General features: G+C 43.8%; 1 protein-coding gene across 2 annotated transcripts in view; it reads right to left on the bottom strand.

Annotated features, from left to right (window-relative positions):
• Positions 1 to 23,285, bottom strand: part of LOC126336186 (uncharacterized) — a 138,700-nt gene that overhangs the window by 62,142 nt on the left and 53,273 nt on the right. For both annotated transcript variants that reach the window (XR_007564907.1, XM_049999693.1), the window contains exon 3: positions 3,300 to 3,458. Coding sequence is in view for 1 of the 2 variants with exons in the window: in XM_049999693.1 (XP_049855650.1) it covers positions 3,300 to 3,458 (159 nt within the window). In the remaining variant the exon portion in view is untranslated. The remainder of the gene's footprint in view (positions 1 to 3,299; positions 3,459 to 23,285) is intronic.

The following is a 23,285-nucleotide window of genomic DNA, read 5'->3' as shown; positions in this document are numbered from 1 at the left end:
ATGCACTTCTGTCGGCGTCGTACCGTTCATCCGGATCCAGAACTTCACCTTCATGAGAAACCATTCACTGTAGTGGAGACATATCGATTATTAGGACTGTTTTTCGACGCTCCATTGACTTGGCTTCCTCACCTTCGTCAGCATAAGCGGAGGTGCTGGCAGCACCTCATTGCTCTCCATTGCCTGGGCAACACCAATCACCATTGCAAATCAGACGTGCGCAAATGCTCGCCAGTTACGCTGCACACGTTCGTAGTTCTGAGCATCCGAATTACCGTCTCCTTCCCTCGCCCGCGGCAGTCCATCTCCCGCAACGGCGCAAAGGTCGGGGCTAAAGATTGCGGTTCGCGTGCGATGCCTTCTCTCCGAACAGGAGTCCTTCCCTTTACCACCTCTACTTGCGGTCCTTTCACGTACGCCCCATGGTGTACGCCCCGGCGGCAGCTTTGTCTGGACCTTTTGCATGGCCCTAAGGACTCCGTTAACCCCGCCGCTCTCCGCTGTCACTTCCTCTCGATTCTTGACGTGTTCCGGGGCTCTGACATGGTTGACACCAACTGCTCGATGGCTGATGGTCACGTAGGCTTTGCGTATGTTCATGGCGGACATATTGAACCGCGCTCCTTGCCAGATGGAATCAGTGTTTTCACTGCACAGCTGGCGGCCATGTGTCGTGCTCTTGGCCGTCCGCGGTGGCCGAGCGGTTCTAGGCGCTCCAGTCCGGAACCGCGCGACTGTGCTACGGTCGCCGGTTCGGATCCTGCCTTGGGCATGGATGTGTGTGGTGTCCTTAGGTTAGTTAGGTGTAAGTAGTTCTAAGTTCTAGGGGACTGTTGACCTCAGATGTTAAGTCCCACAGTCCTCAGAGCAATTTTTTCTGACTCAAGGCGCAGCCTACAAGCTATCCACCAGTGCTACCCTTGCTATCCTCTTGTAGCATCCATCCAGGAGTCCATCTATGCTCTGGAACAATCCCGTCGTTCGGTGGTGCTTGTATGGACCCCACTGGCACGTTGGAATCCCAGGCGACGAACTTACCGACAGGCTGGCCAAACAGGCGACGCGGAAACCGCTTCTGGAGGTGGGCATCTCCGAAGCTGACCCGAGTTCTGTCTTACGCCGCAGGATTTTCCGGCTTTGGGAGACAGAATGGCATAACAGCAAGCACAACAATCTGCGTGCATTAAGGAGACTACGACTGAGTGCAAGTCTTCCACGCGGCCCTTTGGCAGGGAATCAGATGTTCTTTGCCGGCTCCGCATTGGCCATACGTGGCTAACGCATGGTTACCTACTCCGTCGCGAGCACCCACCTCTGTGTCGCTGTGGCTCCCAAATGACAGTCGTCCACCTCTTGCTGGTCTGCCCACTTTTAGCTGCTCTTCGGGGGACTTTTAACTTTTCCAGCACCCTACCTTCGGTGTTGGGCGACAATGCTTCAACAGCAGCTTCAGTTTTACGTTTTCTTTGTGAGGATGGGTTTTATAATTTGATCTGAGTTTTCGCGCATGTCCTTTGTCCCTCTGTGACCTCCGCTCTAGTGCTTTTAGGGTGGACGTTTTAATGTGTTGCTGAGTGGCTGGCTTCTCCTTTTTATTCTTGTGGTCGGCCAGCTACAGTCATCTGCTTTCTTGTTTTATTCTTTTCCAGTTGTTTCTTAGGTCTCTCTGTTCTTTCCTTGTCCTCTTTTGTTCCTTTTAGTGTTCGTTGAATTTCCTTCGTTCCTGTGGTTTTTCCTATCTTTCCGCTTTGTGTTATATGTCTCACCTGTTTTATTCTCACACTTTCGGCGTTGTTTTACTAGTAACAAGGGACAGATGACCTCGTAGTTTGCCGGACGGAGTGGCCAAGCGGTTCTAGGCACTTCAGCGTCTGCTACGGTCACAGGTTCGAATCCTGCCTCGGGCATGGATGTGTGTGATGTCCTTAGGTTAGTTAGGTTTAAGTAGTTCTAAGTTCTAAGGGACTGATGACCGCAGAAGTTAAGTCCTATAGTGCTCAGAGCCATTTGAACCATTTTTTAACCTCGTAGTTTGGTCCCTTCCTCCCTCTTTTATACCAACCAACCAACCACACTGGTTCCACTGCAGGCCTAACGGTCTGGGGTACCATAAGCTACAACTCTCGTTCACTTTTGATGTTTCTGTAGGGGACGCTGACCAACTCTCAGTACGTGCAAAATGTTTTTAGATCCGTTCTTTTACCATTATTGCGACAGGAAGATGATGTGTTGTTCCATCATGATAGTGCTGGCCCACACACTGCCCGTGAAACCCAACGTGCTCTTCAAGACTTGCAGAAACTTCTCTGACCAGCACGATCTCCAGACTTGTCTCCAATCGAACACATGTTGTATCTGTTGGAGCGAGAAGTGACTCGTGCGATCCTTTAACCATCAACTCTTACAGAATTACGTGAAAAGGTGGAGTAGGTTGGCATGACGTAACCCACAACACTATTCGGCATCTGTACGACGGACTGGAATGCAGAGTCAGTGCCTGAATTGCCGCCCTTCGAGGCTACACTACGTACTAATATGGGTGTTTCAGTATGGGTCGATGCCTGGTACCTCAGAACCATTTGCGCCATTCGTCTGTAAAGTAATAATTTCATGTAGTCGATATGCACTGTTGGAAAAACGAATCTTGAGTAAACTGAAACCTTCGAAGAGGATATGCTAATTTTTGTTTCCGCTAGTGTAGTTTGGGACGACTGTATGGAATAGGAAGTTAATATTTCACTTTATAAAATATTTAGTCTACGCCTATGGCATTAGCCGATGGGTAACGGAGGCGCTCGTTTGCAACGAAGTCAATGGTCAGCGCAGAGCTTTGGAATATACTGCGTGACTCTGCACACATGGCCTCCTACTCAATGGTAATATGAACTTCCTCGCCTCACCTCGTCTTTTTTCCGCCAAGTACGAGTGCCCTCCAACAAACATGACAGTTAACTAATCTGTATACATAGTACCGACCTGGATGTGATTAATACCTTTGTTACTTCTTTGGCGATGGGCTCGTTTTTGAATACAGGCTGAAGAATAAATATTTTATGCACAACTAAACGGTGCATTCGAGTGAGAAATAAAATTTGATTTGAATCTAAATTGATTTGGGGTATGTTCTCTGCAGCTTACGAGTATATGTTTCATCCCTTCGCAGTGTGTATCATATTTCCTTTATCCTTGCTCTTCCCCACGCATACACACATACCACACACACACACACACACACACACACACACACACACACACACACGCTCACGCACATTTAAAGTGAGTGCGTTCCAAATACGTACGGCTGGTGCTGGAGGGCCCTCGATACCAAGGGAGCCGTAATAAGCTTCGAAGATGTTAGGAAAGTTGACCTTCAGGTACATGAACATATCTTTCTCCGTCAGGTTGTAGATGCGGCTCCAGCCACCAGTGCTGCCCCATCGGTCGATTAACACACTAGACTGAAACAGAGAAACCGAGTTCAGACAGGCTATTCTTTCGTGCGGGAAACAAGTATTGTTAAGATATGCGATGACAATTACGAAAAGTAGTTTCTGGCTTAAAAAGAACCTCAAACGGTTTAACGATTTTGCAGACATCGAAATATGTAATAACACCTATTCCAGTAGCAACATAAAGAAGCGCTTCAAAAATTTGCAACATTACAAAGGATGTATGTGACTAAACTGAGCTTTATATAACACGTCGGCTATATGACAGTAAAACGAAATTATACGATTCCAGAACTGCACATAAAACCTGATATCCAGAATTCAGTATGGTAAATACTCCACCTGCTGCAACTGGAAACTCTTAAACGCCGTATGCCGAGCAGACTGGCTGCGCGGTTTGAGGCGTCATGTAACTGACTTCGCGGCCCCTCCCGCCGAAGGTTCAAGTCCTCCCTCGGGCATGGGTTGTTGTTAGCATAAGTTAGTTTAAGTTATTTTAAGTAATGTGTAAGTCTAGGGACCGATGACCTAAGCAGTTTGGTCCCGTAGGAATTCACACATTTGAACATTTTAAACGTCGTGGCGCAGAGTCAAAGAGGATCTGGATACTTTCCTGCAAGGTATCCCTCCACGTAGTTCTTACGCCATTTACAAAGCATTAACAATAGTTGCTGCAGAACTGTGACGAACAAGTTGCCCTCTATTCAGATATGCTCGGAGAGTGACATGGCAGCAGGACATGAAGACAAGGAAGCAGGTGTAGCCCGCCATTTCCCTGCTGGGCAGTTGTTCGCAGTATTGGCAGTCTGCAGAACCTACTGATTTAGCCAGAGCAGTAAGACTGCTCTCAATTCTTAGAGGTCGAAATAACATGTTGTGTTCGGTGCCACTGCAAACGATGGCAAATGGAGCTGTCTGCACTCGACAACTCACCACGGTCACCACGTTAATACCTATTTCACTATTCAATTTGATGTGGTCTTCAGTACGAAGACTTGAACGATTCAGCTCTCAACCCTAATCTGTCATGCAGAACTACTGCAGCCTACGTGCAATTAATATTCAAGCCTTAACCTCTCTCTACAAATTTTATGCTCACCTCTATTTTCCTCCATTACCAAACTGACGATGCCTTGATGCCTCAGGACGTTTCCTATCAACTGATCTTTTGTTTTAGTCAAGTTGTGCCATAAATTTCTTTCTCTCTCAATTCCATTATTATCTCCTCATTGGTTATGAAATCTAAACGTATAATATTAATGTGCGGTGTCTGTTCTTTCGGCCATGTCAGAAAGAAGAGACACCGCGAGAAATCCGCATATGTGATACGTATTACGTAAACTGAAGGTGGAGGAGGGAGAAAGGAAAGGAAAGGAACTACTGAGATCAGTTGCATAGGGACTATGGTGAATCAGCGATATCATGTGAAAATGTAGGCCGGACCGGGACCTTTTGCTTACTAAGCAGTTACGTTAACCGCTGCACCGCCCGGACACAGTGTTAATCTCAAATGCGAGGGCTGTCTCGGCACACTCCCTGGTCGCCTCACATTCCCACCTACGCCACCTATCGACAGTTCCTCTTTATGTCCTCCACGCTCTCTAATTTTAGATTCCCACTGTAGGTCGAACGTAAATGTCCATCCGTCTTGAAGATTGTGGATTCGTGCCCTCCTCCACCTTCAGTCTACATAACATGTTTCACAGCTGCGGATTCCGCGTGGTGATTGGAAATGTCCAAAAAAACAGACACCACGCATTCATATCAATGAGTCGCCCCGATAGGCAATGAATCCACAATTTTCAGTGTGGATACACATTTACGTTCGACCTCCAGTGGTACTTTAAATAAGAGATCATGGTGGACATGGGCAGACAGGTGGCGCTGAGTGGGAAGATAGTCCGCACATTCATGGTAAACACTGTCCCCGGCTGGCACACTGGTCAATGCAACGAGGCCTGCTTAACAAGCAGGAAATCGCGAGATCGAGACCCAGACCGCCACACACTTTCAGTTGTCGCGCCTGACTCCGCATGAATTCCCGATGCAGCTGATGTCAATTTTTCTTTACTTTTTCTTCCTTTCTGTCCCCTCCACCTTCAGTTTTCGTAATAAACGTGTAATCTTCGGCATTTAAGAAGCTTCTATTCTCTTCTTGTCTGAACGCATCATCGTCCACATTTCACTTCCGTACAAGGCTACAAGCCAGATGGTTACTTTGAGAAAAGACTTACTAACACGTAAATTTATATTCGATGTTAAAAAATTTCTCATTTCCAGAAATACGTTTCTTGCTATTGCGAGCTTGGCCTTTATATTCTGTCTAGTTTAGCCATCATCAATTATTTTACTATCCAAACATTCCATTACTGTTATTTTGATTTTGTTGGTGATCATTTCATAGTCTTTCCTCAAGATTCATTCCGAATATCTGCTCTTCATATTCCTTAGCCTCTTCTACAGAGCCGAAATGTCATCAACACATCTCAAAAGTTTTATCTCCTCTCCATGAACTTTAATGCCCTTTCCAAATTCATCCTTCGTTTCCTTTACAGCTTGCTCAGTGACCGTGTTGAATCGTGGATAGGCCACAACCTACGTTATCTAACACGTGTATGGCTCTAACCGTGGAGTCTAGAAGTGGAACTCTCCCGAAAACCTCATATTTTGTCTCTCAGTACGACAGAGATTGCGTGCAGCTGTCCATTACAGCAGGCGTTGGACACTGTGGATCGACCTAACGGCATATGTGTGAACTAAACAACTTGCAGTTAATGGGGTAGACATGTCAAAACAAATGGGTCCTCATCGCTTGCAGTGCCCAGAAATGTGGATGAAGCTATAAAGGGGGATCAGAAATAGTTAGAAAAGCGGGTGTTGCAGGATAGGTCGTGCTGAGAAATATCTGCTAAGAAAAATATTCGCTATGTTGAACCGTTTCCGAGTTAATTAGCATTATCATTCCCTTGTTCGGTTTCAGGAAATAAAACTGAACACAACTTCGGCGACCCCGTCTCCGGCGGGCCACTTGAATTTGCGCGCGGAACAGCCTGACTGGCAAACTTCAATGCTAATTAACTCGGAAAAGGAGCCAAAGTACCGACTTGTTTTCTTAAGAATTATTTCTCGACACAGCGTATCCTGCAATACCCTTACCATACAAGCTTTTCAGACTGTTCCTGACGACACTGTACATTCCAGTACGTCCATGCGAAGAAGAAGGCGGTCGTCACGAAATGGGGTCGCATTGTACATGGAGATTATAATTAATCATTACTTGAGACGGCTCCCAAGACAGACGAGTGATTGTAGGACAACGAAATTTTGTGGGAACAGTTGTAAGGAGATGCAGAAGAGAAGCAACGAACAAACAACTGAGGGAGTAACATTTGATCATTGCGTACCATGTTTACATCCCAGGTTACAAACGTTGCTCAATGAGACGACCATCTAAATCCACGACAGCCCGGAACCGCGCTAGAGATTGCTCTTCTGCTGCCCGAAACAACGGTGGGCGCAGCTCGTACGCTGCTTTAAGATCCAAGTTGTATGCATCATTCTCAACCATGGCAACAGTAACTTCTTCAACAGGTTGCGGCGCAGTTGGCTGTCAGCCTTTCACAGGAACGATTCTCAAATCGCCTGTTAATTCGAACATCCGAATCATGTTCTTCAACTCATATTCGGAAAGAGGACTTCTCCCATTCCTTTAATGCGTCCATACTCGCGAAGAGCAAAACCACTGTTGGTGTTATTTTAATAAAGTAGTTTTGCGGCTAAAGCCCTCCTTATCGTTTCCAGAATCGTGTTGACTGTCTGCAGCTGTGAAGCACACTGGTGCTTGTGTTTCAGTCTTGCGCCACCGTGCCAGTACCGGCGCCTAAGGCAAGTCATAACATTAGCACTAGTAGCGACGAAAATCTTGCAGCGCACGGTCTGAACATCAGCCCTATAAAGTTGGGTGCCCATACCACAAATAGTGTGCGCCCCAACAGCTAAATGGTGCCGGCACGGTAGCTCAGCGTGTTCGGTCAGAAGGTTAGCTGCCCTCTGTCGTAAAAAAAACCTGAGTTAATCGATCAATAATGAACTTAAACGGAAGTCTTACGACGTCCACCCCGAGCAGATGCAACGAACAAAAACGAACAAAATGAGATTAAAAGCCGACCGCGGTCGTCTCGCGGTTCTAGGCGCGCAGTCCGGAACCGTGCGACTGCTACGGTCGCAGGTTCGAATCCTGCCTCGGGCATGGATGTGTGTGATGTCCTTAGGTTAGTTAGGTTTAAGTAGTTCTAAGTTCTAGGGGACTAATGACCACAGCAGTTGAGTCCCATAGTGCTCAGAGCCATTTGAACCATTTTTTGCACAATTTCTTTTTGAGATTAAAAAAAATGGTCAGCGTGACGGACTGCCGTCCTGATGGACCCAGGTTCCATTCCCGGCCGGGTCGGGGATTTTCTCCGCTCAGGGACTGTGAGTTGTTTTGTCTTCATCATCTCTTCATCCCCATCCGGCGCGCAGGTCGCCGAATGTGGCGTCGAATGTAACAAGACCTGCACCAAGGCTGCCGGACCTACCCGGTAAGGAGCCTCCCGGCCAATGACGCCAAACGCTCATTTCCATTTACCATAAATAGTTTTCATTTACACCGGCTCAAGTAGTGAATGTTTAATTAAAAACACCATGTACACTGCAGCACTCTCTCATCACTGTCTCTGTTGTAGCAACATGCTCTGTACGAGCAGAAACGTCATGGATATGGGAGTCATATTTCCTGAAGACAGAGCATATTTCCCCGTTCGATCTCATACACTATGGAGCTTTGCTCCTTACTTTGAAGACGCATAATGGCAAGTTATTTGACGTTCTAACTTCGTTTGACGGCTCTTCACTGGATGAGTTCGTAGTAAATCTGACCTTTTCGACCACACGACAGAGCACGCTGGTCGTTTTATGCCAAAGTTTCAGTGCTAATCACTTAGTGGTGGAACATTGCTTCCCCTTCTTCGAGTATGAATTCGTTTAAGCTTTTCTATACAACTATTCGAAATTTTCGCATTTGCGTTAGTGCATGAACTGTATAGTGAGATGTCCCCTATGTGAATACACTATAAGAAATACAAAGATTATGATTAACAGATATAGTACACTTTCGAATCAAGATTTCCAAGCTGGTAAATGATAAGAATCACTGTTTCCTCAGAGGTTTTGGAACTTTGCCCCTCCCCCCCCCCCCCCACTGTCCTTTCGAAGAGTGTATTTTTGTGCTATTTTTTTGAACAATACATGATTGTACAGCTCTGGCTGTTTGGCATACAGACACAATTTCATTTTGGTTTAGTTAACTGAAAAAAGCGCCGTCACCGGTTTCGAATGTGTATATTCAAAGTCAGCCGGCTTATATGATTTTATCAAAATACATGAATGTTAGCTTGCACGTGAGTTGCCATATAAGGACCCCTGGATCATTTATTTTATCGTCTGTCTAGAACGAATAACACATTGTTCTTATGTTTGCACATTCCGTCACAGTGGCTTTCATTACTATTATATTATGTAGAAGCAGCACGTTTTTTGACTCATATCAGAGTATTCTTTAGTTAGTTTGTGAAACGTTCTGACGCAATTCATTGTCGACATCGGCCTTAGGAAATGAAGCCGTTATGAGAATCGGCATCAATGTGAAATACCGTACATTGGCCAGACGCTTCACAAAGTGAAACACCGATGCGATCATCTGGTCCAACAAGATAAATTTATAGTGGCAGAGCACTGCTCTGGCACAGGACATACCGTGCTCTTCTATAAGACCGAAATTACATCCCTACGTCCTGGCAAAAGAATGAAAGAGCCTGCTCTCATTACTAACGAACTACTTGTCGTTGCAATGCTTTACTGCTTTATGGCTTTAAATTGTGTCCTTATTCTGCGACAAGTTTAACCAGTAATAGATCAGTTCCTTGTCAGTGGTTAACTACATGTGTGTTCTCTTTCTACAGCAGAAAATCAGAACGTCGGAACGTATGACATTTCCTGACCACACCTGTCAATTGTTTTCGAGCACACATTTCATAGCGGAGAGTTGTATATAAAAAACGTGGAACATTCTTCCAATCTTTCGCTGAGTATTGTGCCGTGACTTAGCTGCCCGCCTCACATTTTAAGTCCAACCTGGTGTGTTGTCAAAGCGGCTGAGAGCGCCCTAAACTCGAAACTACTTGATACGGGAACCACACGAACTTTAGTGCCTATTGCAAAGGGGTGTAGGGTACAACTAGGACATCAACATGTTTAAGTAGGGAGGTGTAACTCTCAATCGTTTTTGATAAGATCGAGTTTGAAAATTACAGGCGTGCTCTTTGCAGTGTACGGCCACAAGGGTTCACGGAATCCGCAGCCGGACGGACAGATCCGCCTCGCGCGTCGAGCGAGCAGATTGTCCTTACTTCCGCCTGTCGAACTTGAGTGTACTCAGTCTTGTGTGTGCGTCGCCCGACGTCGCGTAATTCTAGCCTAGCTCCGTCGTTCGTTTGTTCCCTGGAGGCAGCGCTTGCTGTCCACACCATGATGTCTGTCGAGTCTCCCAAGAATATTCGTCGTCGGGGTAAAGTTCGTTTCAGCTTTGACGAGAGTACGCGTCATGTTCAACGGGGCTCGCTAGAAATTCACGATCGATTGGTTCATACGATTCGAGATACATCTGATCAGGTAGACACTGCTTATTTTTATGCAAGCATACCGGCTTCTATCGTGGGTTGGTTCCCAGGTGATGTTTACACATGGTAATGGTTCTGTTAGTCCCGTCCTTCCTGTAAATGCAGCGACCGAGTATATCCCGGTTGGAGTTTACAATCTTCCTCCCGAAGTGGACGATTCATTTCCTCCTTATAGCGTCATTCGGCATATTCGGTGGGAACGCTGGCCTACTCAACATAGCTTGCAGCGTTACAGTGGTATCTGAACTGTAGAAACATGTGTTCAAAAAGCCTTCCTTTACATCTGAATGTTTGTGGTTATCGGATTTATGTTATGTGCACAGGGCTAGAAGGGAACCTACTCTATTTGTAATGAAAGTGGCCCTCTCAGAACCAATTGTCTTCGTCGTGTTATGGTTTTAAAATCGTCCTATGAAAAACGTCGTTCTTTGACATTAGCTGAGTTAGTGTCTTCGCAAACTGCTTTCAGTACTTCTCCAGCTGTGGAGGACTTTCGGAGACTCCTCGCGACTTTCAGACGCGGCCCCTGTTGCCGTTAAGGCGCCGTCACCGGTAGCAGAATTTAAACGCCGGCCGCCTCAGAATGGTGAAGATTTTGAAGTCACCCCTCCCCAATCTCGACTCTCCGAGAAGATGGTGGTGGAGCATGCTTCTTCCAGAGGTGATGCTCTGAACACTGACGTTAATTGCGGTTCTTGTTTCGCCAGGGATGGCGACGCTAGTTCTGCTGATGTTGAAATGAATGCTGGGTCTACGTCCTCTCCACCGTGCGTAGGGACGTCTGTTCCGGTGATTGAACGGAGGAATCGTCTGCTGTGCTGCCTTAATAGTGTCCTAGTCCAGTCTCATCCCTTCTTCAGTCTAATACGATAGAGCAACCGGTTACTGCCGATTCTCTTCCGGGTAGTCAGATGAAACACACAGCTTCAGACGCTGCATCGTCTATCTCTTCTTTATCTCATGATGAGGTTCATCGCTCCTGGTTGTGTTCCTCGCATTCCGTTCCACGTCAAGAAGTTACGTTGTCACACAGTGGTGCTAAACAACATTTGCAACCTGAGAGTGCAGCATCGCGCCGAAAAAAGAAAACAAAGTATGAAATCTGCATCTTCCGACGGAAAGGACTTAAATCCTGTACTTTCGCCTCCGCAATCTGCCGGTGTTGTGGCGAGTGGGACGTGATGCGTAAATTCTTTTCTAGTTCTACTATCGTGCCCTACATGTCTTAACTAATGCAAGTGTGTACGTTTCTTATTTTAAATGTTAATAGGATAACCTCCCCTTACGACGGTTTATTCTCAAGCTGATGTTGTGTGTTTGAAAGAAGTGTTATTTTATGCGTTTTGTCTCCCTGGGTATTCTATGTTTTTTTAATGATGCACCGTTAAGTTATGTTGACAAGACCGTGCTTTATAGGGACGGTATTCCGTTTATGAACTTTGAAATGCTGGACGATGGTCGGAGTATGGGGTGTTATTTTTATGATCTCGCCTTAACTTTTCTTTATGTTCCATCTGCATCTGTTCGTACACATGGGCGATAGCTCTTTTATAAGGAAGATGCCATTTATTTACTTCATGAAATCACAAAAAAATTTGATGGTGATACGGATGGATTTCAACTGTGTTTTACGTCCTGTGGATCAGACTGCCACTTATAATTATTGTCATGAGCTCAATGATATAGTGGCGTCGTTAAGTCTAGAGGATGCTTGGTCTTCAGATATCCCACATTAGTACTTTTCACGAGTTTTACAGCTACTTCCACTATTCGATTGGGCCGTATCCATTTTTCAGCTTCCCCGTGGAGACAATTTTTGTCAATTGATGCAATTACTGCCAGCTTTACCGACCACTCTGCTGTTTCAATTGCTTTTAACCACGTCCCGTAGCGGGTACATCTTCTTCGGTCTGTTTAGAAGCTAAATATTTCAATCTGCCGGACCGCTCTCTGGCTTATATCATCGTTGCCGTGTGGGGACGAGCATGCCGTTACCAAGTGCGTTATCCCTCAAATGCTGAATCATGGATTGCCAAACCTCGGCTTCGCACTGAACTCTTGCGTTTCATTGTTGCTAAAGCAGCAGAAATGAGGACGACTCCGTAATTTTATTACGCTGTCCTTCGTGGCCTTTTGATAGTGCTCGAGACGTCCCACTTGGAGTTATGGAAGTTCACCACGTGAGGGCAAAACTCCTGTAACTAAAAGACTAAAATTAGATGGTATTCGTTTGCGTTCTCAGCCGCGTTAGATTCTACAGGATGAACTGGCTTCTCTGTATCGTCTAATTCGGTTTCGAACGCGATCTCAGGGGACGTGTCTCAGTACCATTATTCGTTATGCAGATGGACGTGAGTGATCATGATAGCCTGATACAATGCGTGAACTACTTAGTTTTTATTATACGAGGGTCACTCCAAAAGAAATTCACACTATTTTTTTTAAATCCATCTTTTATCCCACATGTTTGAAAGTTTTACAGTGTGTAGATACATCCCTTAGGAACAAAATTTTCAATTCTCCACATAGTTTCCATCCCTCGCAACTGCCTTACGCCATCTTGGAACCAGCCTCTGTATACCCGCAGCGTAAAATTCTGGACCAACCTGTTTGAGCCACTGTTTGGCAGCGTGCACAAGGGAGTCATCATCTTCAGACTTTGTTCCACGAAGAGAGTCTTTATGTTTCCCAAAGAGATGGTAGTTACATTCATCTCCACCATTCTCGTACTGTCCCAAAAGTTCGCTGCATACAGTTTTTCTTGTTTCTTTGTGAACCACTGTCAACATCCTGAGAACCCACCTGGCAAAAACCTTTTCTAACGCCAACCCTTTCAGTATTCTGCAAACACTTCCTTCCTCTGTCTCAATGTAGCGTGACAATTCGTTCACTGTGATGCGTCTGTCAGCAGTCACCAATTTGTTAACTCTCTGCACATTGTCTGGAGTGTGTGCGGTAGAGGTCTGCCGCTGCGAGGACAATCCTCAATATTGCCGTACCCGCTTTCATCATGTAACCTGCTTGCCCACCGACTAACTGTACTGCGATCGACAGCAGCATCTCCATACATCTCTTTCAAACTCTTGTGGATGTTTCCCACTATCTTGTTTTCACAGCACAGGAATTCTATAACAGCACGTTGCTTCTGACGAACGTCAAGTGTAACAGCCATCTTGAAGACATGCTGTGACGGCGCCACTCACGGTAACAGGTGGAACTAAGTTTGAAAACAAGCGATAAGGATGTATCTACACACTGTAGTACTTTCACACCTGCAGAATGAAAACTGTATTTTTACAAAAATAGTGTGCATTTCTTTTGGAGTGACCCTTGTAAAACTGTAGGGCGGGCGGTAAATAGCCCCATGTCGTTTTTGCTTGCTTACATTGTTGCATGTTATCAAAGTAATCACCCGGGCGTTTTCTCCTGACTGTCGATGCTAAATGTCGTGATCTCATCTCGATTGCTTCCACAGTTCCTGTGTCGGAAGCTTTACTTTGGAGTGATTTTAAACATGCATTTCACCAAGTTAGTCATGACGGCCCTTGGTTTTAATGGTGCGGCACTCTCTTATTTCTAGTATTCAAGCGTCTATTGACGTGAATCGTCGCATTACTCCTTACTCCTTACTTATGAGGCAGTGCCCTGTTCAGAGAGATGTAAAGATGACTTAGTCCAACTGGAGTGGTTGCTGAAGCCCTCAACTTAAAAACAGATTTCTCTGATCACAGTTCATTGTCCCTCGCCAGCAGCCATTTTTCATCACACAGTAGCATGACTCTTTGACTCAATATGGAGATAATAGAGTGCAGAAAAAGGGGACATTGTGTCACATTATCTATATACATTTCCTTAACTTCTATATTTGCTCTATCTTTTCCCTTATTGCCCACGAGCGTCAGTACACTGTTGAACGGAATACACATATCCTGCTGCAGGAGAAGGAAGCTCCATATATTTTACTCCTGTTTGTCTTCTGGTCGCTAAAGCTTCAGCACTCGACGACTCCTGCCATCTGGGGCTCAGCATCTGTCTGCGGAGTACGCGCTTGGCGTCCTCGGGAATTGTGAGCTGGGGACTGGTAAGTGCCGCCGCTCTGGGCATGCTTGAGCGATCACTGTGCGGCGCGGCCGTGAAACGTTGAGTGTCAGAGTGAATGGGGATCTCGGCTTGACAGCCCAGATCGTGAAGATGAAATAAACCTCTATATAAAAAAAAAAACCCTCAATCTCAAGGTGAGGTTCGCGCTGATGAGATATATGCCTGTTGAGGTAGAACAGTCGCTAGTGGGCAACCTCTGGGAAACCTACCTCACCTCAATTGTATAAGGCTTATTAGGCATGTGGCGCTCTGTCTGAATGGATCCTTATTTCCCTAGCTGCTCATGGGGCCGCGATGGAACCCTCGAAACCTTCTTCTTCTCCTCCCAGCGGGAAGGCTGTACTGCATTGGAACACTATCACCCATTCATCCAGAAGAATGAGGGCGCTAGTCCTCCTGATAACCAACTTCTTGTCAGTAACAGGGCTGTCCGCCCCGATAGCTGAGTGGCCAGAGCGTTGGAATGCCGTGCAAAGGGGCCCAGGATCGATTCCCGGCTGGGTCAGAGATTTCCTCCACTCAGGGACTAGGTGTTGTGTTGTCCTCGTCATTATCATCTCATCCCCATCGACATGCAAGTCACCGAAATAGCGTCAACTCATAAGACTTGCACCAGGCGACCGGTCTATCCAATGGGAGGCGCTAGCCACAAGACATTTCATTTCAGTAACGGGGCTCAAGGAGTCATAAATCAGGACGTCTTTGTAGTGATCAAGAGGAAGGAGAGAATATCAAAACAGTCTTCTTCTATGTCCATAAGGGCTTAGAAGGGCTTGCTGGTAGCCTAAACTCTATTAAACAGTTGCGAAATGGTTTCTTGCCGGTCGAGACTAACCTGGAAAAGGAGGTGCAAATACTTAAGAAGTCACAAATTTGGGTTAGTATGACATCAGTTTTGAGTTACGTAACTCCCTTAACTCCAGCAAAGGTTTGGTAACCTGATGTAATATTATGGACATAGACGTTGCCAAAATCTAACAAGAATGGGTATCACAGGGGATAATACACTGAAGAGCCAAAGAAACTGGTACATCTGCCTAACATTGTGAAGAACCCCTGTGAGCACGCAGAAGAGTCGCAAAACGATGTGGCATGAACTCATCTAATGTCTGAGTTGTGCTGGAGGGAATTGTCACCATAAATCCTGTAGGGCTGTCAATAAATCTTAAGAGCACGAGGGGGTGGAGGGCTCTCCTGAGCAGCGTGTTGCAAGGCATCCCAGATATGCTCGATAATGTTCATGTCTCGTGATTCTGGTGGCCAGAGAACGCGTTTAAACTAAGAAGAGTGTTCCTGGAGTTACTCTGTAGCAGTTCTGGAAGTGTGGGGTGTCGCATTTTCCTGTTGGAATTGCCTAATGCACAATGAACTTGAATGGATGCAGGTGATCAGACAGGATGCCTACGTGCATGTCACCTAGTAAAATCGTATCTAGACGTATCAGGGGTCCCAATCACTCCAACTGCACACGCCTCACACGATTACAGAGCCTCCACCAGCTTCAACAGTCCCTTGATGACATCGAAGGTCCATGGATTCATGAGGTTGTCTCCATACCCGTATACGTTCATCTGCTCAATACAATTTTAAATGAGAGTCGTCCAACCAGGCAGCATGTTTCCAATAATCAACAGTCCAATGTTAGTGTTCATGGGCCCAGGCGAGGTCCAATGCTTTGCGTTGGTCAGTCATCAAGTGTACTCGAGTGGGCCTTCGGCTCCAAAGGCCCAAATCGATGATATTTCGTCGAATGATTCCTAAGCTGAGACTTGTTGATGGCCCAGCATTGAAATCTGCAGCAATTTCCGGAAGGATTGCCGGCCGCGGTGGTCTCGCGGTTCTAGGCGTGCAGTCCGGAACCGTGCGACTGCTACGGTCGCAGGTTCGAATCGTGCCTCGGGCATGGATGTGTGTGATGTCCGTAGGTTAGTTAGGTTTAAGTCGTTCTAAGTTATAGGGGACTGATGACCACAGCAGTTGAGTCCCATAGTGCTCAGAACCATTTGAACCGGAAGGGTTGCACTTCTGTCACATTGAACGAGTCTCTTCAGTAGTCGCTGGTACCATTCTTGCAAGATAATTTTCCTGCCGCAGCGATGTCGGAGATTTGATGTTTTAACGGGTTCCTCATATTCACTGCCCACGTTCCTCATATTATGTGGCTGCCCCTGCCTCTCAACAACAAGAGTCTCTATTCTATTTTCTCAACAATAGCCTCGATCGTTTCAGTTAAGTCGGTTACTTTCTTACCGATTTCAGTAACTACCTCATTTAATGCGTTGATCATTTTCAGAAGTATCTGGTAATATGTCTCTAGCTCCATGCACATACCTCCAAAGTTATGCACGATAGCCTGAATTTTCGCATGCATGTACAAGCGAATCTTTTGTTTATGTACACCCATTCTCTCAGGTTGAGAGCTGGACAAGCAATCGAATTTGTCTATGGTGCAGCTTATACTGATGTACTCACCTCTCTTACTGGGATATATATATATATATATATATATGATTCACGTGTAATTACTATCATTCAATTTTCTTGTTTCATCAATAACGAGAAACACATACAGTGAATGATTGCAGTAGTCAGCACATATCTTTAGAAACTCATTGAACGACTTGTCAGTCCCTACATGTGCTTGGTAAATGTGTTTCAAATTCAGACTGTCTTGTGTGAAGGCTATAATGAGGTTTGCATTATTCGTAACCAACTGTTTTGAGATTCTGGACCATCTTTGGATTAGATAAAATACATCAGCACAAATATGAGGATTGAAACAGAAATATTTTTGAATTTGGCATTGGTTTTTCACAGTAACATCGTAAAATATGAAGACAGTGTTTGGTTTCACTTTTTTAGGTTTGGGGATATCACTGCTGTCATTGGATGCCGTTTATATAACGCCTTTGACATCGCGCTATTTTTCCTGTATTAGCTGATACTTGAGCTGAAACAGTATTTTTGAAAATACACTAAGATGCTCAACTCCGAACTCCACCTACATGTGATAGCAACATCATGAGAACATTATTCTTACCACAATTAGATGTATCTGTAATAATTGTTCATATATTACCAGGAAGGAGTATTCCATTCTTGTTCTACTTCAGTTGTTCTTTTACAGGATCTGTTACCAACAAGAAAGCCCTTGTGACGATAATGTTGCATCCACCCTGCCATGATATTGACTATATCAGGTACTAACATGTAGTGGGGGTATATAGAAATACAGGTGGATATAAGCTTTCAGAATATGTAAGTAGAGACACTAGGGAGAGAGGAGGAGTTACCATACATATTAAAATCTGTCATAGTGTGAAAAATCTGGAAACTAAAAAATTGTATGTAAAGCAACATATAGAAGCAAGTGCATGTGAGCTTAAACTAAGTAATGGCACTTAAATAACTGTAGCTGTGGATAGGTCACCATTGCGAAATTTTCGACTATTTTTGACAAACTTGGATTCTTTGTTGTGCTATCTGTCAGACAGAAGGAAGCAAATTATTGTTTGTGAGGATTTCATTGACGTATTACATGGTTCTTTCAATTTGGCGTCAGTTATTGATTTTCCTACTTGGGTGGTACAGGAAAGCAACACACCGATAGATAATGTTTTTATAGACCAAGACACAGCTAGTTACAGTATATGACATAGCTCCATACATTAATGCATAATAGTCCTCCCAAATAATGCAATGAATTAATGATATAACGATTGGAAAGCTTGCAGCAGCTAGACTGGGATGACGTGTACAGGGAACTTGATGCTAGTTTAAAATTTGACGTATATCATGATACCTTGTGAGTATATTTGAAAACAGTTTCCCCTACGAAAACAGTGAAATATAATAGTAAGAAACCATGTAAAATGCCATCGCTTACTAAAGAGATAAAAATATCTTGCAAACAGAAAAGGAAAATGTATCTTAGAGCTAGGAGGGGTAATTATCCCGAAACAGTGAAACATTGTAAAAACTACTGTGCTGTATTAAGAAAAGTTATTAAAAAGTCCAGAAGTATGTGCTTTATGTATGAGATTAGCATATCTGATAACAAAATTAAAACAATTTGGAATATCGTTAAAAGGGACACAAGGCAACTGAGAGCACAGGGAGACTGTATCTCTATCAACTTAATGAGAAGTTTGATAACAAGAAGCCAGAAATAGGAAACGTTTTTAATAATCATTTTTTAAGTGTTGCAGAGAAAATAGGATCCAGCTATTCATAAGAAAATGCAACACAATTTATGGAAGAGGCAATACCTACGCAATTTGATAAAATTGAAATTCAATCCACCTCTCCTACTGAAATTAGGAAAATAATAAATTCACACAAAAGTAAAAGCTCACATGGAATTGATGCCAATAAATAGGATTCTCAGCCACATATGTAGTAGCTCACTGAAACAGGGCATTTTCCCAGGTAGATTGAAATACCCTAATGTTAAACCATAGTATAAAAAAGGGGATCCACCGAGGGCACAGAGGATAGTGCACCTGCAGGGACTTATCCCTTGCACGCTCCCCGTGAGACCCACATTCCCAACTTAATGTCGACACCACTATATTCGTAGTACGCCTAATGGATGTTTGCCCATCATACTCATTACTCGTGGTAGATTAATCTACCAAGTCCTGTACGAGTTCGGGCATAGCGTGTGCGTTTGCACAAGAAGGTCAATGTCTGGGAAGCCATATTTTAACTATATATGACGGTAGTATCTGTTCCCGAAAGAACAGTTACCGTTGATGACCATGCAGCTTTTGCTAGAAATGAAATAATAATTAAATGGACACCCTAGCTGCAAACAGGCGTTGATATATTTCATTGGGGACATGTTGCAAATGTGTGCCCTGACCAGGATTCGGATATTTTGGGGTCTCTCAAAGGCTTCTGATTGGGTGTATCATGAAATTCGTCTAGATGAGCTTAAGTATTGTCGTATGAGTGCCACAGTGCACAAACGACTTTATTCATATTTAATTGGAAGAATGCAGAAGGATGAAATTAACAGTACAGGTACTCTGGACAAATGAGCAGAGGCCTCTAAGTGGTTAGGTATCATGAATCGTGTCCCACAGGATTTAGTCTGGGGTCCCTTATTGTTCTTAATATGTATTAATGACTTGCCACTCTATATTCATGAAGATGCAAAGCTAGTTCTTTTTGCTGATGATACACCTATAGTAATCACACTCAACAAACAAGAATCATCTGAGGAAATTGTAAATAATGTGTTCCAGAAAATTATTAAGTGGTTGTCTGCAAACTGACTCTCATTAAATTTTGAGAAAGCATAGTTAATGCAATTCTGTATAGTAAATGGCATAACACCATCAATAAATATTGTTTATGAACAGAAGTCTGTTGCTAAGGCAGAATACACAAACTTTCTGGGTGTGTGCATTGATGAGAAACTGCATTGAAAAAAACAAATCGATGACTTGCTGAAACGGTTAGTTTCTACATTGGCTATGCAGAAAATTCAGCTATATAATATACACATATCAAAAAAAGTTTTGCATCACCTCGGTTCAAAGAGTTTTGGAACCTGTACATAAAATTGGAGTAGGGATGAACATAAACATCATTTCCGCCCTTTTTATTGCTCGTGAAAAACACATTTTGATGTACCACCGTACAACGAGACGTTCAGACTTGGAGGTTCAGATTGCTGTACACACCGGTACCTCTAATAGCCAGTAGCACGTCCTCTTGCATTGATGCATGCCCGTATTCGTTGTGGCATACTATCCACAAGTTCATCAAGGCGCTCTTGCTCCAGATTGTTTCACTCCTCAACTGCGATTCGGCATAGATCCCTCAGAGTGGGTGATGGGTCACGTCGTCTATAAACCGCCCTTTTCAGTCTATCCCAGGCATGTTCGCAAGGGTTCGTGTCTGGAGAACATGCTAGCCACTCTAGTCGAGCAATGTCGTTATCCTGAAAGAAGTCATTCACAAGATGTGCACGATGGGGGCGCGAATTGTCGTCCAGGAAGACGAGTGCCTCGCCAATATGCTGTCGATATGGTTGCACTATCGGTCGGAGGATGGCATTCACGTATCGTACAGCCGCTACGGCGCCTTCCATGACCACCAACGGCTTAAGTTGGTGTAGATTGTTCCACTCCTCAACAGCGATTCGGCATAGATCCCTCAGAGTGGTTGGTGGGTCACATCGTCCATAAACAGCCCTTTTCAATCTATCCCAGGCATGTTTGATAGAATTCATGTCTGGAGAACACGCTGCCCACTCTCGTTGAGAGATGTCGTTATCCTGAAGGAAGTCATTCACAAGATCCACACGATGGGCGCGAATTGTCAATTTCAGCGTTGACAGACCCAGGCGAGGCGTCAGGCTTTGTGTCGGTAAGTCATCAAGGGTACACAAGTGGGTCTTCAGCTCCGAAAGCCCATATCGATGATGTTTCATTGAGTGTTTCGCACGCTGACACTTGTTACAGCATACATAGCACACAGCCGTTGGGCATTTTCATCACAATAGCCATACATCAACACGATATCGACCTTTTCCGCAATTGGTAAACGGTCCATTTTAACACAGGTAACGTATCACGAAGCAAATACCGTCCACACTGACGGATTTTTACGTGATACCACGTACTTATACGTTTGTGACTATTACAGCGCCATCTATCACAAAGCGAAAAAAGTGGTCCAAGTAAAACGTTCATATTTCTTTACGCACTACACGAATATGTAATAAAAATGGGGTTCCTACTGAAAAAAAATCAGTTGATATCCGTTTGACCTATGGCAGCGCCATCAAGCTGGCCAACCATAGCGCCATCTGGTTTCCCTCTTCAAGCTAGACAAGTTTCGTTCTTTGTAGTTTTTTCGTTTGATGCTTATTTCATGAGATAGTTGGCCTAGTCACTATCAATGGAACACCCTGTATATACCCATGAAAAGTAACTTCATCATTCAGTTTGGGTGACGACAGAGTGTTTGAGGGAACTGTATGCTGCTGTATAGGTATAGGTGCAGTATTTAAGTTTAATAGTTGGACTATGATGAGAGACAGCTATGAAATAAAACACAAACACATTTTGAGATTACACATTCAGATAGTTATGAAACACGAAAATTTAATTGTGATATAATTCGACAATAGGAAAAGGAAGAGAAGGGAAAATAGTAGACGTATATGGATGCGGAAAAGGGGCGAAAGAAGAAGCACCTGGTAGAATTTTGTAGAGAGCGTAATTTAATCATCGCTAACGCTTGGTTTAATAATCACAAAAAACTGTTGTGTGCGTGGAAGAGACCTGGAGACGCTGAAAGATTTTGATTTGATTAGATAATGCTAAGACAGATGTTTCACAATCAGATTTTAAGCTGTAGGACATTTGCAGGTGTTGACATGGACTCTAACTACAGTTTATTGTTTATGAACTATAGATTAAATCTTAAGAAATCTCAAAAAGGTGGGAAATTAATAAGATTGGACATGGACAATTTGAAAGTACGAGAGGTTAATACGAGTTTCAGAGGGAGCAACAGGCAACGACTGACAGAACAGGGGAAAGGAATACAAAGACGACAAATGAGTAGCTTTGAGAGACGAAATAGTCAAGGCAGCAAAGGGTCAAATAGATAAACAGACAAGACCCAGTAGAAATACTTGACTGTCACAGCAGATATTCAGTTTAACTGATGAAAAGATAAAAGTTAAAACTATAGAAAATGAAGTAGGCTAAATGGACAGGAAGTGCAAAATGGGTAAGAAGGAATCGCTTTAGGACTAATGTAGGGATTTAGAATTAAAACTCATAGAGAGAGACAAAGAGATGAATTGCGTAAGGATCCAGAAGAATGTTTGTTTGCAGTAATTATTCGGAGATAAGAGGCATCTACAGAATAGAGTAGCATGGAGAGCTGCATTACACCAGTCTTCGGACTGAAGACCACAACAGCAACGACATGCAGTATCTGCAATGATTATCCATGTTCTGAAACACATTAACTAAAGAATGGCAAATATTTCTCGCAAAAGAAGTTCCTGCAACGAGTGACAACATATACCTAAAAAGCAAGTGTCTAAGTCACTGAACTATCAAAATTTATTATCTTATGTGCTTTCTGTTTCCGTCACCCCCATCGTTTACAGCCAGAGAATTGTGAGTTTTGAGTGCAAATCATTGGCAAAAAAGAGAGAGCTTCAATGAACTGAAATAAAAAGTAATTTTTCATTTATTTCAACATAAATTCATAATGTAGCATCAGTTTAGAAACCAAACAAAACTCCAAGTTAAATACTGGAAGAATGAAAAATTGGTATTTAGGTCAACAGATAAATAAATTTATAAAATACTTAACTTTTAGGAACATATTTCTTATTCATCTTCCCTAGCAATAATATACTTTATTGGGCTTGAAAAAGTTGGCAACATATATACACGCCTATGATAACAACAGCTTACCCAAAGATGATAGATTTTCAAAAGTGAGACCCCTTTGGAAACTCTTGAATGAGCTTTCAATAATGAAAGAGTGCTATGTGTTGATGAGCCATGATTCCGTATTATGGTAGACATGGAACAAAGCAACATATGGCAGGTAAACCGATTAGGTTTTCTTATAAAGTCTGGTGTCTTTTCACAAGAGTAGTGTACCTAGTTCAAGCGGAACCATACCAGGGTGCTGCGACAGACCTGAGCTTGGTGTACGTGGTTCAGTTGCGTTAGACCTAGTATCATAACTTCCCTTTGAGAATGAACAGAGATATGATTTCTTTGTTGATAACTTTTTTTACTTCATTGCCACTTTTGAATGCACTAAAATGAAAGGGCTGCACTGGAACAGGTAAAATTCGCTCAAATAAAATAGAACAGAGGGCGCTCCTCTGCAAGACCTTCATACACTGAAAAAGGTTCCAAGAGGAACATATGACCAGGTAACCAATAATAAATCTTGATTGATTCACTCGCTACCATGACGACAGCACTGCTACCATCACCTCAAACAGAAGTGGAATTCAACCAGCTGG

The sequence above is a fragment of the Schistocerca gregaria genome, chromosome 2 (genome assembly GCF_023897955.1).
Source record: "Schistocerca gregaria isolate iqSchGreg1 chromosome 2, iqSchGreg1.2, whole genome shotgun sequence".
NCBI lineage: Eukaryota > Metazoa > Arthropoda > Insecta > Orthoptera > Acrididae > Schistocerca > Schistocerca gregaria.
This window is presented reverse-complemented; position numbering and strand designations above follow the sequence as displayed.